The sequence below is a fragment of the Lissotriton vulgaris genome, chromosome 5 (genome assembly GCF_964263255.1).
Source record: "Lissotriton vulgaris chromosome 5, aLisVul1.2, whole genome shotgun sequence".
Classification (NCBI taxonomy): domain Eukaryota; kingdom Metazoa; phylum Chordata; class Amphibia; order Caudata; family Salamandridae; genus Lissotriton; species Lissotriton vulgaris.
In genome coordinates this window covers 1,285,289,530-1,285,308,958 of record NC_141693.1, presented here as the reverse complement: position 1 = coordinate 1,285,308,958, position 19,429 = coordinate 1,285,289,530, and the positions used below count along the sequence as shown (strand labels likewise).

The 19,429-nt window shown below is 45.8% G+C and overlaps 1 protein-coding gene across 3 annotated transcripts in view; it reads right to left on the bottom strand.

Annotated features, from left to right (window-relative positions):
- TNNT2 (troponin T2, cardiac type) overlaps positions 1-19,429 on the bottom strand; it is a 119,738-nt gene that overhangs the window by 45,734 nt on the left and 54,575 nt on the right. For all 3 annotated transcript variants that reach the window (XM_086923156.1, XM_086923157.1, XM_086923158.1), the window contains one exon: positions 14,945-15,061. In XM_086923156.1, the coding sequence (XP_086779282.1) occupies positions 14,945-15,061 (117 nt within the window). The remainder of the gene's footprint in view (positions 1-14,944; positions 15,062-19,429) is intronic.

The following is a 19,429-nucleotide window of genomic DNA, read 5'->3' as shown; positions in this document are numbered from 1 at the left end:
ACCAATCCATAAGAAAGGGAGCATGGATGCACCACAAAACTACAGACTGATTAACCTCCTAGATATAGGAGAGAAGGTTTTCTCAAAAATTGTGCTGAATCAACTTAACGCATGGGTTAAGGAGTTTCAAATCGTACCCATAGAACAGGAAAGATTTAGGGAGGGGCACTCCACAATAGATCACGGCTTTGCATTGTGGGCAATGGCAAAGAAGTCAACGGAACAAAATGGCAAGTTATGCTGTTGTTTCGTTGACTTCCGAGCAGCCTTCGACTCAGTAGACCGGGACTGCCTATGGGAAACACTAATGAAGGTAAAAATTCCCAAAGACCTACTGACTATAATGATGGAATTACACCGAGGAAACTAGGCTCAAGTCATTAGGGATACTGTGGGGTCACTGACGCAAAAAATACCCATTGCCAACGGCTTAAGACAGGGTTGCGTTCTAGCCCCACAGCTATTCTCCATATTCCTGTCAGATCTTCCTGCCTATTTAGAGGTTGAGGGTAGTGCAAGTCCCCGAATGGACGGAAAAAAGGTGCCCTGTTTACTCTATGTAGACGATCTGGTAATAGTAGACCAGACCGAGATAGGCCTCCAAAGAAAGCTGAACACTTTTAATTCATACTGTGCTAGCAGATTTTTAACAGTAAACTTAGATAAAATAAAAATCCTATGCTTTGGTAAAAAGGCAAGTAGGTTTAATTGGTATCTAGGTGAGCTTAAACTGGAGACGGTCAAAGAATATCGCTACCTAAGGATATGGTTCGATAAGTCACTAAACTGGCGCACTCATCTGGAAACACAAAAAGCAAAAGCGCATACTTCAATCTGTGGACTAAAAATGTTTAATCGGGATTATGGTGATATGTCGCACCGCCCACTGCTAAAAACTTTTAACGCAATGATACCCCCACAAGTCCTTTATTTGAGCTGTAAGGGAGCCTGGGACTTGGTGGAAGGGAAATGCCTAAAATGCCTTTTATCTCTCACTCAATCATCTATGGTCCAAGCTATAAGAACAGAAATAGGCACAAAGTCTTGAGACGTACATGTACAAATGGCAATAATCAGACTTTGGAAACGATTGGAAGATACAGAGGGTCAAAAAGTGGCACAATGGTGCAGAGAAGAAATTCAAAATAGTGACCTAAAATGGGCAAAAGCTTGTAGGGAAAGATTGATGCAGGTTTGTAAAAGGCTAAAGGTAGAGGTGAACCAGGAAACGCATCAATTAGTCTGTACTAAGAGTGAGCTGAAATTTAATGGGAAGGAAGTATCCAGAAAGACTGATATGGGATATCTAGTAAAGAAAAAATCAGTAGAATTTATGATGAACTCTTGGTCAAACGATAACTGGTTTCCCTATTTAGACATCCTACCAAATCGCGGCTATAGGCAGGAGATATTAAGGTTGCGGATTGGGATCAATCCATGGTTAACAAACAAAGACCTTAAATCAAAAATGTTAAATCAGAAAGGGTGCTGCAGGTGTAATTTGGGATCCAAATGAGACCTGGTACATATCCTTCTTGATTGTCTGACATTACTAGACCAGCGGAAACTGTGGTTGCGTCCTGTATTCTTAAAACACAATATAAGAACTAGGGCACAGGTGGCCAACCTCCTAACTGAAATGCCCACTTTTGACATTGCAATTGCCCTAGGAAAATACATAAAGGTGGTACAGAGCTTACTAAGAAGCCAGGGGCCTCATTTATAAGGCTGTGCGTCACTTTTACGCCGCCGGTGCGTCACTTTTTGTGACGCACCAGTGGCGTAAAAAATGCGCCTTGTTGCGTCATATTTACAAAGTGACGCATCTAGGTAGATGCGTCACTTTGTAAACCCCTGCGCCACATTATACCTGCGCCAGGTATAATGTATGCAAAGGGGGCGTATTGACGCAAGGAAGGGTCGTAGAAGGGACGCAGTGAAATCTATGAGATTTCACTGCGTCACTTTTAGGACGCCGTTGCGTCAAAATCTTGCGCCTGCCTCACAGCAGGCGTAAGATTAACGCAGGCCCTTTCACATGGGGCCTGCCCCATGTGAAAGGGCACATTGCTGGAGTTGCGTCACTTTTGTGACACACTCCAGCAATGCGTCACTTTTGCGCTTACAGATACGTCAGAAGTACTGACATATCTATAACTCCTTGCGACATGATACGTCATACATTAAATATGACGCACCAAGAATGTCGCAAGGAGTGCGCACTGAGAAGTGACGCATCGCTGCTTTCACGCAGCGATGCGTCATTTCTCATAAATGAGGCCCCAGGAGTAATCTGTAGGATTTTATTTATCTTAGACCAATGAATTATATACTTAAACTAAAGGAAATGAAAGTGTTTTATTGCGATAATAAGTTTTATTGTAAGTGCAATTTTATTGGCGTTGGTTTGAAACGTATAAGGGTGTGTAAGAGTTTTAACCGATATTGAAATATTTTGTACAATGTTTTTATTACCTTTTATATGAATATTTTAAACTTGTGGTACTGCCTCTTGCACTTGTTTAAAGATTACGATCATAATAAACATATCTTTGACTTGACTTAGGGCTTGATTTATATATTGGCAGAGAGGGTACTCCCTCACAACAGCAATGGAGTTCCCTCCCCACCAACATAAAGGTCCACCCACTCAATTTAAATTCGAACAGACCTTAGTTTGCCGATGGAGGAGACTCCACCACGGTCAAATTCCTAAAACAGCCCGACAGAATAAGGGCCGTCATGGATTTAGTTACATGTCTGCCCACTTAATTTAGATTGGCAGACATAGAGCCATTTATCAATGTTGGCAGTTATGCCACGGAAGGGAGCTCCAAAGGTGAGGGGGACATTGTTTTTTTTATTTTCATAAAGAAAAACTTGTTTCTTTCTGAAGATAAAAAAAATTGTAAATTTGCCATAGCCGTCTGTAGTGAGCGCGCTAACGTGGTACGTCACGTAGCCACGTGACGTACGGTGACGTAGGGGCGCGAGGTGCGTAGCGCGGCATTAGAGCGCGAGCAGGCTGGGCGAAGGACATGCTAAGCGCTCCTTGTGTGTTACGACTTGAATAAAGAGAGTGACGCCGATACCAGACTCCGAGAGTTATTGGGGGGGAAGAACAACATCATTACAGTGGCGACGAAGGTGGGATACCGACCCACGACCCCCACCACGAAGACTACGCAAAAAAACGGCGGAACGGAGCGGAGTCACGGAGCGAGCAAGGAAGGCCCGAGGGAACGCACAGCGACCACACCCTGACCGGGCACCACAAGGAGCGCGACGCAGCCGACAGCACAAGAAACAGGGCACCGCGGGCGCACAGTGACCAACAGGGCGGTGAACTGCCACACAACCGAAGCAGGAGGCCAGCCACGGTCAAGGCCCGCAGGCAACCGCACTGGCTACCCCACCCGAACAGGAAAGGGCTGAAAGGAGCAGCCCTCCACCCTTACTCAACAAGGAGGAACAAGACAGTGCACCAGGGAGCCCGAGAAGCCTGGAAAGTGCGCTGCCCACATCCAGGGGCGAAAAGATGAACACACAAGCAGGTTATGCGATAGCGCCAGTCCAGTTCCTTCCCAGACCAGGGGAGCCGCTCATGAAATGGGAGGACTGGAAAGAGTACATAGATAACTTCATAGAAGTAATGGAAGATGAAAGTGAGGAGAAATTCAAACCGCCGAGAAATAAACGCATGCTGCTGCTAAACCTGGGCCCAGAAGGCCTGAGGATCTATAAAAGCTTGGTACCTAAGAAGAGAGAGGTGGACGACGACGATGTGTACGCCCACGCAATGGAAGACCTAGAGGAACACTTCAAACCCTCGGTATGCGTCTCAGTGGACAGGTTTAACTTCCAACAAAGGAAACAACTACCAGGGGAGACGGTGGAGGAGTACGTAGCAGCGTTACGGAAACTGGCGGCCCCATGCAAGTACGCTAACTGGGAAAGTGAATTCATAAAAGACCAAGTGGTGATGCACACCACGTGCACGAACGTACAGGACAAGCTATGGGCTGCAGGAGACACCTCACTCAAGGACGTACTGGTGATAGTCAAGAGAGCCGAACTGGCGCGAAGGTGTGCAGCGGCCACGAAGAAAGAGAATGTGCCCAGCGGGGTGGTGAACAAGGTGGACAACGAAGAACTCCACAAAGATCACCTGGCGCGGAAACAGCCAGAAAAGGGCCCGAACAAATGGCAAAGCAGCCCAGGCCACTCCGGCAAACCGACCGGAAGTAACAAACGGCCTTGCTACAGATGCGGCAGTTGGACGCACGAGGCGCACGACCGGAAGTGCCCTGCGCTTTGCGCCAAATGCATGTTTTGTGGAATCGTCGGCCATTATGAAAAAGTGTGCAGGAAGAAGGCCTCCAAAAACGCAGTGAAGTACGTGGGCCAAGAAGTGGAGGAGCCAAACGAGGCGACCGAAGAGGAGGTGGTCACAGTCCTCTGCATCTACGACGATATCTTGAGCGTGAACGACCAAGGCCGAGGCACCGACGGAAGGAGAACGATGAAGCCGATCATGGACATGACGATAGGGGGTGTGGAAGTCCAGGTGGTGGCAGACACGGGGTCACCTTACACCATAATTCCAAGAAACGTATGGGAGGAGAAGTTTGCTCCACAACTGGGCCCCGAGCTGGATAAGCTGGACATACGCCCCGTCACATACAATGGAGATCGAATCCCCATGGCGGATGCAGAAAGCTGAACTTCGAGTTCAGAGGCAGGGCGGCCAGGTGTAAACTGTACGTCTCCGAGAAAGGCCCTTCTGTCCTGGGGTGGCTCGACCAAGGAGACTTGGGGATCAAACTGGACCCAGGTGGCAAGGAGCAAATATTGATGACGGAGCCGGAGGAAGAGCTGAACACGAACAGATGGAGGAAGGAGTTCCCAACGGTCTTTGGCGGTTCAGTAGGAAGGCTCGACAAATTCGCGCACAAGATCATACTCAGAGAAGGAGCAGTGCCGGTGGCCCACAAGGTGAGGAAAATCCCGCTGGCAGTGAGGGACGACGTGAAGGAGGAGCTACGGCAGCTAGAGAAAAGAGGAATTGTCGAGCCGATTACCTGTGCCGAGTGGCTGGCGCCATTGGTGGTGGTGAAGAAACCCAATGGCAAGGTCCGTCTATGCGTGGACCTGCGTGAGTTGAACAAAAACATAGTGGTAGAGAAGTTCCCCCTTCCCCGGATAGAAGAAATGCTGGCCAGCACAAGGGGTATTCAGTGGTACTCCACCATAGACTTAACATCGGCGTATCACCAGATTGCATTACACCCGGAGAGTCGCAGTTTGACATCATTCATAACTCCCTTTGGGTGCTATCGATTCCGCCGCATGCCGTTCGGGCTAGCCTCGGCGGCTGCGGTGTTCCAAAAACGAATGCACCAGTTGTTCCAGGACATTCGGGGAGTTCAATACTTTCAAGATGATATTTTGGTGATGGGTCGCGACAGAGCCGACCATGACAAGAAATTGGACGCGGTATTGAGTATCCTGGAAAGGAAGGGCCTCACGGCAGAGTAGGCTAAGTGCCGCATAGGAATGGAAAAGGTGACATACTTGGGCCACGAGATAAGTGCACGAGGAGTGACCCCCAAGAGAGAAAACGTGAAGGCAATCTGCGACGCTCCCTCACCAGCCAACAAAGAGGAGGTCAGATCCTTCCTGGGCATGGCAGAATATTAGGGGAAGTTCATAGAACATTTCGCCTCAAAGACCCATCACATGAGGCTACTAACCAGAGAGAACAGTGAATTCCGGTGGTCAGAGGAAGCCCAGCAAGAATTTGAGGGAATAAAAAGAGAAGTGGCAGGGGCGATTCCTCTGCAGGGGTTTGACCCCCAAGGAAGCACAATACTCACGACGGATGCCAGTGATAAAGGACTGGGAGCAGTCCTCATGCAAGACCGCGGCCAGGGGAGAGTAGAAACAATATGTTTTGCGTCCCGCACCCTTAATGACACTGAAAAAAAGTACAGTGTGATCGAAAAAGAAATGTTAGCAGTGGTGTGGGCCATGTCTCGTTTTCGGCAGTTCCTGTGGGGCACCAGGTTCCGGTTGAGGACCGACCACAAGCCGTTGCTCAAGGTACTCACATCCAGTGGACACGCAGATGCAACGCCGAGGATCTCGAAAATGTCGCTCAAATTGATGGAGTTCCGATATGACGTGGAGCACATCCCAGGGAATAAGAACAAGGTGGCGGAATACCTGAGCCGGGCGGCAGCGATGGAAACCAGTACGGAATGCAGTGAGGCGGCGGAAGAGTGGGTCGCACTCACCGAGGACCTAGAAACGTCCATAAGCAAGCAGGAATGGAAATCAGCCTATGAAGAGGACCCCGTCCTAGAAGAAGTGAAGGCACATATCGTAAGGGGTTGGCCAGACAAAAGCAAGACAGGACGAGGCCTCATCCCCTACTTTGAAGTGAGAGAGGAACTATCTATGGATGACCAGGGCGTATTTGTATACAGAGGAGAGAGGGTCATACCCCCGGCAAAAATGATCTCCCGGTTAATGGACATGTTACACGAAGGCCACCTGGGAGCGGGGAAGTTGAAACTAAGAGCCAAGGAGAATTATTGGTGGCCAGGAATGGACATAAGAGCGGAAAGACACGTTAGAGAATGTCCGAGGTGCCAGGGCGCGGACAAAACACTGAAACCATTACGCCCTGCCCTGGGAAAAATCGATCCTCCACAAAATCCGTGGGAGGAACTGTCCATAGACATACTAGGTCCAGTGTTAAATGCACAAGGAATACAGAAGTACATATGCGTAATGATGGATCGCTATTCCAAATGGCCGGAATTGAAGATCGAAGAAACCATGGACACGGAAATGATAGTGAGCTTCATGGCGGAAACATTCGTGAGAGAGGGCATCCCAAAGTGTGTCCTCAGCGACAATGGACCCCAATTCCGTTCTGAGAAATGGTCTCAGTTCATGCAGAGAAATGGAATTGTGGCAAAACACACGTACATATATCATCCAGCGGGAAATGGCTTGGTGGAGCGTTTCAATAGAGTGGTGATGGGCTCGATACAGGCGGCGATTTCAGACAACAAAGACTGGGAAGCAGAGATTTGGCACATGGTGTGGGCGTACCGGATAACACCCACGAACACTGGCTATAGTCCCTTCCAGATCCTTAGAGGCCGGGAGCCCTTCACTCAGGACAACAGAATATGGAAAGAAAGAGTAATTAAGAGCGAGTGGTCACCGGCAGTTGTGCAAGCCAATCTGGAGAGAGCACAAGCGGTGTACACAAAACATTACGATGCACGGAGGAATGTAAAGGACACAGCGTTAGAAAAAGGAGAATGGGTGAGAGTAAGACTGGCCACATTGCAGAACAAGCATTTACAATGCAATGGTTTCGCCTTTGGAAAAGTTAGAGCTATTGGCATTGCTCATGACATTTCTTTTTTTTTTTTTTACTTATAAATAAATGGCATTGTTATTTACATTGCAATAGGTCTCACATTTGTTGGAGTTGGAGCTACTGGCATTGTAAATGGCAATGTTTTTTATTCATGCTTTTTTGTTTGCAGTGGAGTGATTTTTTTTTAAGTGCACACTATACCATATTATAAGCTTTTATAGCAACTATACAGTAAAGCTACAGCTATTTTAACGTAAAAGGGTGTAAATGGATGAATACAAATACAAAAAAGAATCTTAAACTGTATGGTGGAATGTATAGCAGGCGACAAAGAGGAATCAAATGCTTTCTTAAAAAGAACCCGGAGCTCACCCTTTACATGACGTCTACGTCGTGTGTATCGTTAAGAAGAGATGCTAACAATATGATGTTTGGATAGTCAAGTCCAAGGATGACTAGCCTCCACAAGGATATCAGAGCGCTTGGATGATTATGGATTACCAAGATTATGCGTTAATGATTACAAGTGCCCTGGCAATTTATGATCCCTGCGCAAACACCTGTTTGCACACTGATCTCAATTATAAGTTATTAGGTGTATGTATAGTTGACCAAGTAATTACCAGGTACAATAAAGCGTGCAACCTCCATTCATTTCAGAAGGTCAAACTAACATGATTTAACCAGAGCACATGCCCCAGCAGGACTTGAAAAATCATTAAAATGTTACCAGACCTGAAGGTCTAGTGACTTTAATAATCTACTCGACCCAACTGTAATGCTCTTGACCCATAAACTTGCTTCAAATTATGGAAATATTTTAATTCACTGAGCTGAGAATTTCTTCATTATTGCATATGAGATCACCTTCGAATAAGTGAGTTCTACTGTATAAAAAACACTGGCTGATTTAAACAAATCTAGCCACACATAGCATTCACATGACCCCTGACTTGCCTCCTAGTTAATTAACGGCACTGTCAGCAGGGAAGGGGCTAACATTTTTCTCAAATCATGTTTAAAACCTATCCCTCTCAATAGATACATAACTAAAGCATGAAGGGGTAGGTAGCACAGTCATTTGCAATCAGAACACGGGGCTTGACTCATAAAACTACATAGTGTTTGGAAATCAAGTTTCTGCAAATATTTGCCATTGGCACATTACCAAGAAACGTGGTCTGTTGATTTTGCTACTATTGAAAGCTTTGTTAGCATCATACTTCTGAATTACATAACAAAATGTCCTGCTAGGGCACTTGTAAACAGACCCACTGTACAGCTAATAACTCTCCTTACACTGTTGCAGAGTCAACAAAAGCCCTCCAAGATCACCCTAAGATTTTTCACAAATGTTCTCCCCACCCATTCAATAAAGTCCTAACTGCTCTTTTCCCAAGCCTTCACTAGGCATGGACATTGTTAGACAGCATCAACTCCACTCTCAGACTCACATTGGCACTCATTTATCCAGACTAAGAAGGTCAAACTGAAACCCAACATACAAGACTGCAACATCAGCAAGGGCCTAATAGGAACGCTAAAACAAAAACCCTGTTAATTTTTCTCATCCGCAGACAGCTCAAAAGCCCAATGCACTAGCTCTAAAATGTCCATGACAAGGTACCTGGAGGACAAACTGACACCATCTATCACCTCTGAGAAACAAGGAACTGAAATCTATCTGTCACAGGAAAGCCATAACAGTAGATGCTGGGCAGGCAACCACAACAGGTCTCATCAGCTGTCTCAAGTTTGTCAATAAGTGTCCATGCCGCAACCCAGACATCGCTCCTAGTCCATTTTGAAAAGTCTTCAATACTTTGACCGCCATGTCCTCCTCGACGCCCTCTCTGTCGGCACAGTATTACCCAAGCTATCCTCAATGGGATTAATTATTTTTTTGTAAATACACAATTTGCTATTATGGGTTCATCAAATCTCACCACAACCTATCAAATATTTGGCCTGCAAGGTATTGCTCTTGCAACAACGATTTTACATCTCTGAATGAAACTTCTGTGGTTCCTACCAGTGGACAAGCCATCGACTTACACCAATAGGCGGGCGACATAGTTACACCTCAAGGTATTGTTGACAGCTGACATAAAGCATTTAAAATACTTCTTGAACATCATGAATGTATCGATGTCTCAATTTATCTAAAACTAAGCCCCACCAAAATAGAGTTAATTCACATCAGTGGTGGCAAGCACCACCTCCAACTTGCAGTCTAGCATCACAAAATGTGCCTTGACTATTTCACTCTCAATACCAGCTCTAAGTTCCACATGAATCCTTGCCTCTCATACAAACCGCATGTAAAGAATAAATCCCAACCGGCCTTATATCACATAACTGTCCAGTGTGTGTTGGATCAACCATTTCCTATACATTCACATCTTCCACTCCACAGTGCAAGCATGTGTCCTTTTATACATTAGATTTTGAACGTACAGCCCACTATACTCACAAAATCCACCATTTTACTCCGATGGTGTGTCTCATCACATCCAAACCTAATTCGACCACATAAGGCCATTCAAGACCTTCATCAGCTCCTCCTTTCAGCTCACTTCAAGTTCAAATCTCTAAGCATCATTTCCAAGGCCATCCACAACTGAAAACCATACTACTGAGCTAAAAGACCCTTCTTCTGCAGCTGCTCATTCTCACTAACATCATGAAGCTGTGGAAATTGGAGATCCCAGAGTCAAGCAGAGAAACAATAAGCCTTGCATTCTTCACCTATGCACCCAACCTGTGGAATTCACCTCCCTCGATCTGAGACTGGTCGCTTCGCTCTTGAAATTTATTTAAAAACTAAAAACACTCCTTCCTCTTGTCCCACCTCCTGCCTCCCTCTATTCCTGGAATGCTCTCCCCTCCAGCTATCTCTTGTTTTTGTTAATACTTTTGTGCTTACTTTTACTCATGTTACCTCTTCTCAGCTCATGTGAATGCCCACTTGTACTTTTGTAACCAGGATATGTCAGCAAGTATTCCTTGTTGTAAGGAAAGTCCTCCATTGCCCCTCTGGGCTGAGTGTGTGCTATATAACTACCTCAATTATAACAAGGGTTCTCACCTCCAGCCATCGCTGCGCCTCGGTGAAAGCCGGCTCGCAGTTTTCCGTGGGGCTGTCTCTCCACTCCATGGCCGGCGGGACTGGTGCAGGCACGGGCAGGGGTGGTCAGCGGGCGGGCAGGGTTGGTCAGCGGGCGCGCCGAGACTTTATGCCGCTGCAGAGCTGTTGTCCGAGGTGCCGGCCCTGTCTTTACACCAACGGGATAGGGGTGAAGAGGAAAGCCGAATAGCCCCGCCCGGAGCCGGGCCCCGGGGACGGGCGGCGGGCAGCGCCGAGGCATTCTCCTCCAGCCACCCCAGGGGCTCGCTCCGCTCCGAGGTCATCCCGCCCGCTCACATGGAGGGAGGGCCGCTCTGTCGCAGTAGGACCCCCACCTCCGGAGCTGCACATCGCTGCCCACGAGCTGGAGAACAGCTTCCTCCCGCCTGGGGAAGAGGAAATGGAGCCCACAAGGCTCTTCTTTGTCACAGCCGGCCCCGCCCACCGTCAGGCACGGGCGCCGGCTCCTCTCTCTCTCTCTTCTTGCGCTGCAAGGCGGGGTGGCACGAAAATTGGCACAAGTGCGGCGTGGGCAGCCGCGGATTAAAAAAAAATTTAAAAAATGGCGGCAGCACCTACGAGGACGAAAATTGGCACAAGTGCGGCGTGGGCAGCCGCGGATTAAAAAAAAATTTAAAAAAATGGCGGCAGCACCTACGAGGACACGGGGGGGGGGGGCGGCAGAGGAACGGACGGCGGGAGGGGGCGGGAGAGGACACAGGGGGCGTGAGGCACGAAAATTGGCACAAGTGCGGCGTGGGCAGCCGCGGATTAAAAAAAAATAAAAAAAAATGGCAGCAGCACCTACGAGGACACGGGGGGGGGGCGGGAGAGGAACGGACGGCGGGAGGGGGCGGGAGAGGACACAGGGGCGTGAGGGGGGCGGGAGAGAACACGAACGGCGGGAGGGAGGCGGGAAACGTGCCGGGGAAAAACACTCACAATGCCCAGGACAGCAGCAAGCACGGCCCGGCCGGAGGAGACTCGGGGGCGTTCCCGGCATCGCGTGACGTCGGCAAAAGCCAAAGAATCTCGGGAACGCCCCCGTGTCTGGTCCGGCATTGATGGACAGGCCCCTCGTCCAATGGCTAGGCTCCATTTATGGAGCTAGCCAATGGGACGGGGGGGCGTGTTCCAGAGTGCTTAATGTACTCAATAGATTTCTCTGGAGGAGGAGCCTAACGGCTCCGTCCCCCAGCGAAACCTTAAAAGGGTGAAAGCAAATACAGCAAGCCCCTACAGGTAGTGGAAGTCAAAGGCAGGGCGGCCTTGCTAAGCGACGGCAATGTGTGGTCGCAGGACCGCATGGCCAGGTGCAACAAAATACTCCGCTGGAGAGGCAATGGAAATGAAAGAGAAGGAGAGAACAGCAGTGACGACCCCTGTGAGTATGGGGGAGAGGATCTAGACATTGGTGAGAGAAGGCAAGAGGATCAAGAAGCGAGTGGAGAGCAGCAGATTGAAGAGGACAGAAGTCAGAGTGAGACTAGCGCGGCTGCGCTAGGGGGTGGTCAAGGAGAAGCAGCGACAACCGCCACATCCCCGGTAAGACTGACGAGAAGGGGCAGGGCGGTGATCCAACCAGCGAGGTTCAGAGACTATGACATGAGTCAGGACTTGTACATATAGTTTGTTGGAAAAAGGGGAGATATGTAGTGAGCGTGCTAACGTGGTACGTCACGTAGCCACGTGACGTACGGTGACGTAGGGGCGCGAGGTGCGTAGCGCGGCATTAGAGCGCGAGCAGGCTGGGCGAAGGACATGCTAAGCGCTCCTTGTGTGTTACGACTTGAATAAAGAGAGTGACGCCGATACCAGACTCCGAGAGTTATTGGGGGGGAAGAACAACATCATTACACCGTCCATCAAACTTATAGTTCATTGGCAGAAACCGACATGACGACCGTTCTTGTCAATGTTTGACGTATCTACTGGGCAAGTAGACATTTCAAAACTTTGTAACCAGCACCTCTGTCATGGCGACAGAGTATTTTAATCTGTCGCCATGGCAGAGGACGGGTTGTCTGCCAAATATTTAAATATCGCCCTTAGTGATTCACAATTGCAGTCTCTAAGAAGAAACCGGTTGCAGTAACCACATCAAAGAGAGATTCTCATTTACATGAAATCAAACATAATTTCAGAATTTAACCCAGAAAGGACTGCCTTTACCAATGGATTCGAACATCCCTCTTTCTATTGCATCCTCTGTCATCAGGGGTTTCTGTTGATTTTTAAAGAAACCAACTATATATATCCTCTTGTTCAGCTCCGCGCCGTAACACCATCCTTTTTGTTATTAATACCACTAAAGCAATACAAATTTACTTTAATGCCAATCCAACCAGAAGAACAATGTGTCGGTTCGGAGGAGCAAATTTCCCGTTCTAATTTGCAGTTAATCTGTTATTTTCTTGCATCCATAGCACAATAGTGACCTCCTGTGACTAAATAGCAGATTACATGCGCTCTCTAGAAAGTAAGCTGGTGTCACCATCCTCCGTACTATGTTTATCTGTCATCACTGCATGGCTGTCACCCCTCCCACAGCGGAAATAGGCACTAGCAAATAAGTAGTTTTTGAACGATATGATCAGTAGTATCTGCCTGTGCTATTGTCCCCTTTAGACTCCCTGCTGGGGATCAATACACCCATCCGTATTCCGGACTCATATTGCTTGCATTGCTACTACACTAGTGTATTTTCCCTCTGCCCACAGGTTGAACAAATCTTCAGTGATTTCTTATTGTATTGTATTGTATTAGCATTTATATAGTGCTTACTACACCTGACAAGGCGTGAAAGCAATTTTCCGGCGAATAGCAAGCTGCTCCGGAACGCATAAAGGATTAGTGATGAATTATTATAGTGAAAATATGAAAGTAATTTGAGTGGGGGATATGTTAGTCAGTAACTTGGATAGAGAATGATAGTGGAGGCATAGAAGAAGGAAAAAGGTTTGTATTTATATAGCGCTTGCTACCCTTGATGGGGTGTTGAAGCTATTTTTTGGTAAGTAGGCTGATACTTCGGAATCCATACAGGATTAGTGGTGAATTAGTATAGTGAAAATATGAAAGTAATTTGAGTGGTGGATAGGTTAGTCAGTTATTTGGATTGAGATGATAGAGTGAAGGCGGGTCTGCTTCTGCTAATCAGCTATTGGATTCCCTAATGGGTCATGTGGACACACTACACACATTTTGCAAAGGCCGTTCTTTGTTCCTGAGCAAAGGAAACACGAAGGCCATCATTCCTGGGACTGAAGTACATTCTGACGTATGCACAAGCAGGAGCTCAGACACAAATTGAAATTCTGATCCCTGCAGTAATTACTGAATGAGGCAAATGTACTTTGAACCCATAATTTTCCTAGGGCATTTTCTTCAGGTAAAGCCTGGTGAAATTTTCCGGATCAAAATATTACTAAGATGAGAAACAACCTCTAATTGGTGTTAAAAACACCAGAAGTAGATTTTATGCCTCATTCAAACATGCATTACTCTAAATAGGTGGGACTTACTACAAAAGGTAAATACCTACCTAACACAGAATGGTATTTAGCAGGCGCAGTAATCACCGCCCACTGTCTGCAGAATGCAGTCCGAGGATTCTTTTTGGCAACTTTACATTACTGCAGGCTGTTTTGGACCCCTCCATGCCAGGTTTAAACCACAGTACTACTGCGCCTGTAGCCTTTTATTCCCCACTGTACATCTGGTGAAGCATATCAGCGGTGGCTCCTCCGCAATGGTGGAGGAGCGTCACCCCACTGGCTCAGAGCCAGCAGCTAAAGAATAAAATTATATTTTATTATAATTTTGTTTTTTAGATGCTTTCTCAGCCACACGTATGTGGGCAGGGGTGAGGCCGGGCCATGGGAGGGAGAAGGAATGAAGTGTTATGTGCACTTCTTAGTGATAATGTCTGTTTGGCGGGCCATCTTAGGCCAGCCAAACAGACATGCCACTTTAGGTTTCCCCATCCAGCGGTATTTTATAGCCAGGTGGAGAAAGGTCACAGACTCCCTGTGTCTGAGAGGAGTGTCAAACCAGCCTGCTCAGGCCAATATGGGTGCTTATCTCATAGTTTGAGAGTAGCATCTGGAATGAATGGGGAGTATGTCCCAGGGACTTCCAGCAGGAGAACTGAAGAGCATGAGTGGCAGGATGAGGTAAGGTTTGTAACATTTATTTATTAATTGCAAAAACCCTTCCGCCCCACTACCCCAGCCTCTGCTGCCACCACTGCTGCTCCTGCTGCTTTGCCGCCCCCCCACCCCCCCTGCATATTGGCAGCAGCCACGACTGGAGCCTGTTGCTGGCTCTGGCACACTTGATTTGTTACCTCATCTGAAAGCAGGAACAGAGTGCAATTTCATTATAAAAGTACTTATTTAGGAAACATTCTTTCTTACAATCCTATCTGTGAGCTCAATCAGTTCCTCCTCTTCCTTCTTGCGGTTTACAAAGTGCGCCTCGATCAGTGTCTGCAGCTCGTTCAGGTCTTTCTCCATGCGCTTGCGGTGAATGTCCTACAGGGTAAAGACATGAGCAGCGGTTACCGTCAAGTATGAGTACGGTGCATATCTGTCCCTGAGTGACTCTGTCCCTTCCCTCCATCGCACAAACACACACATCCAACTTAAGCTGGACAAACTTTCAATATAGAGCTCGGAATGTTCTCTAGCTGCCTCCAGCTGAGCTGCAGCTGCAGCTTCTGGAACCGAAATGATGTGGTAGCTTCAAAGTCGGCCTCATCACAAGTTCATAATAACTCTTGAGATCCGCACTGGATATTATCCTAATCTGTACGTTAATATATATGCCATAACACTGAAGTATGTGACACAGGAAAACTGACAACACTTAAGGTTCATTTATGAGTTCAGGAAGTTGCACAACAGGAGAGTTGTTTACATTATCTTACATGCCTTTGTGAATCGGACCCGAAACGTTCAACTTCTTTTTAATAAAAGTGGAAAGAGAGGCACAGTCCCTTCTATTTCTAAATGTATGTGGATATTCCCTGAGCATTAATCAATTCCACGAAAATCAGATATCACAAAAAGATGCTATGGTCATTAACAGGAAGCCTAATTCAGGCACAAAGAAGCATTCAGAATAAAACATAGGAATTCATTTTCCCCTGATGAATGCCCCTGACTGGTATTGGCACTAGAGAGGGCAGAAGCATGCCAGGCAAACGTGCATCCACCCTCCACCTATCTCAGATTTAACGTCCCTGAAGTACCCTCTAAAAGAAGGGTATAATTGGGTTTTTATTTACTTTAACTCACCTGGGTCTCCTGGTTATCTAGTATATATAATATCAAGCACTCCATTGCATTGAGGTAGAAACTGCACTGTTGGTAACATCTACCACTGTGCGATGAGGTTCCCAAGGATGGAGCATTACACAAATGTGGTTGAGGCTTCCACATCCAATATAACTGGCATGTCCTCTATATATTAGCGGAGCCCAAAAAGAGACATTAAGTCATTAAATGCAAAATAAGGTTTGGCCTGAATTAGGAATACTTTCAATGACCATCACATCTTTTTGTGATATCTTATCCCCTGATTATTTCCATTCAATTCCAATTTAGATGTTTTGAGCCTCTTCACAAGGGCATGCAACACATGAGTACCAGAGGAGTTCTACTTTACCTAATCTAAAATTCCTTTTTGAATAGGTCCCAATAACTCCACCTAATAGAGTTCATTAGAACAGTGAGGCTACTTACAACCAGAAGTCTGGCTTCTGGATAAGGAATCATGCTGGCAGTCCTGATTTAACTGTTGGTTGTGGCTGCCAAATTTCACTGGTCTTTTAATCAGTTCCAATATTTTGTGTTTTGTGCTTTTGTATCGCATGGGTGTGATGTGATTTTTCAAATATGCTGGCCAGTTGACAGTATCTTGAAGGAGCATTTAGTTGGCAATGTAGCACCTGCTAAGTGAATAAATGTAGACATAGCCCAATTTCTCCCCCTTGCCATTAATTTATCAAATCAAATAGATCTGTATATGTCAATTTAGCCTTCCCTTATATTTTGAGACTTTCTAGTTTGAGGTTTATTAATACTGCGTATGTAGTCAACAAGGGTTTAAACCTTAATGCATCAAAAGGCAAAGTCCAATATTTGGTTTTGGCACCCACATTCAGTCCGGCCCTGTTTATGAACCCATTTTTGTCTGCTTTTAGGACTCTGCCCACTTTACCACTGCTAACCAGTACTAAAGGGCTTGTGCTCTCTTCATTAGACATGGAGAAATTGACTTACACCCAATTGGCACATTTAATGTACATAAAACCCCAGTAATGTGGTACTACATGTAGCCAGGGCCTAGAAATTAAATGTTACTAGTGGGCCTGCAGCACTGATTATGCCACCTATTTAGCCCTTTTATACATGTCTTAGGCCTGCCAATGCAGTCTGTGTGTGCAGTTTTAAACTGCCATTTTGACCTGGCAAAATAAATCTTTTGCCTGCCCTAAACCTTCCTTTTTAATACATATACTTTGTCCTTAAGGTAGGCCCTAAACAGCCCACAGAGCAGGGTGCTGTGTATTTAAAAAGTTGAACATGTACTTTTAACTTTTATATGTTCTGGTGGTGAAAAACCTTTACAATTTATTTTTCACCAGTGCAAGGCCTACCTCTCCCATAGAATAACATTCAGTTAACTTGTTACATTTTGTAAGTGACAACTTTTAATTGGAGGCAGGTGGGAATGTCGAGTTTGGTGTCTAAAGAATTATATTTAAAGTCCTCTTTAATGGTAAAGTCAGATTTTAAGTTAAAATTTTTGAAAATGACACCTACGTGTGGGGCCATCTCACTACAATACTTTAGATCCTTGAGACAGCCCGAGATCCTCTTTAAAGGTAGGCTACCTATAACTTTACTATGCGGCGATGTAGGTAATGGGCAGTATCTGTGCAAACAATTCTACATAGTCACTTCTATACTTTTTAGAAGCTGGATACCTCTCGACAGCTGCCGTCACCTCCGATCCCAATCAACCTCCAATTCAGATCCCCTCATTAAAGTTCAGTGTTTTTGTACGAGTCAGGTATGCAAGACTCTACCACTATTTTACTATAGTAAATACACCACTGTGGCAACACTTGTGCAATTAATATTAAGTACTCAACTCTTTGCATTTAATAGAACTAAACCGACTGCACTATTGGAGAGATTAATCACATGGGAACCCCTTGGGTCCTACAGCCTTATTAAGAATTTCAGGTAGGCGAATTGGCAATTGCTGTTTATTTTGACAAGACTCCTTTAATCCACTCGCCAATGATTCCTTCTCTGATCATTTACTTTCTGTAGGATCCTGATCTACGTGACGGATTCCTTTCCCATCTCTGATTACGTCCCTTTGACAAGGTAATCAGTCTAATGTGCCCATAATGGTTGTTATCTTACACCTATCGTTGTTTTACATATTCGGTTATGTCCTTGACATACTGCATGATATTAATTGGCCTTTCATGTTATTCTGTAACAAACCATTTCTGAAAGCTCCTTACCAAATCTCAGAGACCTTGATTTTGGTAAGGTTTCATTATGCCTGATATCACATGGATTAGCTAACCGTAGATGACATTGGGTATTGTCCACTGAAGTAGGATGGGGTCATGATATCACCCCCATGTGGTGTTCAACCATCTCTTGGCCAACACCGGTCATTCCTTCAATGTATTCCTCTTTTTAATCTTTTTTCAACAATTGTGTGTTCAAAATAACTGTTCCCTTCTCGGCCATTTATAATTATTTTATGATTAATAGGGATCATTTTGACCATCACTAATATTTATCTATTAACTTTTATGCAGATTCACTGCCCCTTTCGTGCCCTTGTCCTGATGAAGACCCTCTAGCAAGGTGTCACTCTTTGCCTGCATCAGTTTGGGTCGAAACGTCGACACTCCTTCCCATCTTCAGCCTCTTCCTTGATTTATCATTTGTGATTTCTGTTTTTCTGAGGCATGATTTTGTTTCAATTAATTTATGAATTCTGATTTTCAGTTTGTTAATCAATCATTATTTCTGGTTTATTGAGGTCATAGTGACCACTGTTCTATTACTCATTCAGTACCTTCGCTATCCCAACACTACTCTCCCCTCCCATTTCTTTAGGGTCATTAAATGAGATCAATTATGGATGTATTTTATGAATATTTTTTATGGTACACGTTGTGAATAAAAACAATGTTGTTATATTTTCTTTGAATTTATTTTAGTTGTTTAGCTATGGTTTATTCGTTCTAGTATCTGGGACCACTTTGTTTGTAACAATTATTCACCCAGGTCCCAGCGACTCATTGGGTTAACTTTTAGGAAGTTGGCATTTTCTTGCCTCAACCATTGATGCCTGCAGCGTGTTCTGGGTCACATGACTGGGTGTGGTTGGCAGTTGTATTTTGTTTATTCCTCCCAGACAGTCTTACAATAGAGGGATCTGTTGTGCCTAGATGGGACATTAACTGGCAGGATGGTGGGGTGGGGGAATGGACTTTGCCCTGACTTCACATAAAGGACTTGTAACACTGCATTGTTCATGCAACCAGCTTGGTGACAGGGGAGGAGAGGCAGAAAACTTCAAGAACTTTCATAGGGCAACCTCCCAGACCTTCTCCTACTTCAAAGTGGGCACCAGATATAAATATTGGACCCTGATACTCAACTCTTCAATACACTCCTGAACCAGTGGATTCTACAAAAGAAGGTCTGCTGTTTTGCTTTGCTGCCAGAGGGATTGCCACTCTGCTGCCCTCCTACTCTACTGCTTTGTTGCCTGCTGCCCTACTTGCTGAGAAGGAAAATTGAACCTGCACCCTTTATCTCGGGCTGAAGTGACTCCAAGGGGCAGCTAACTTTCCTCCT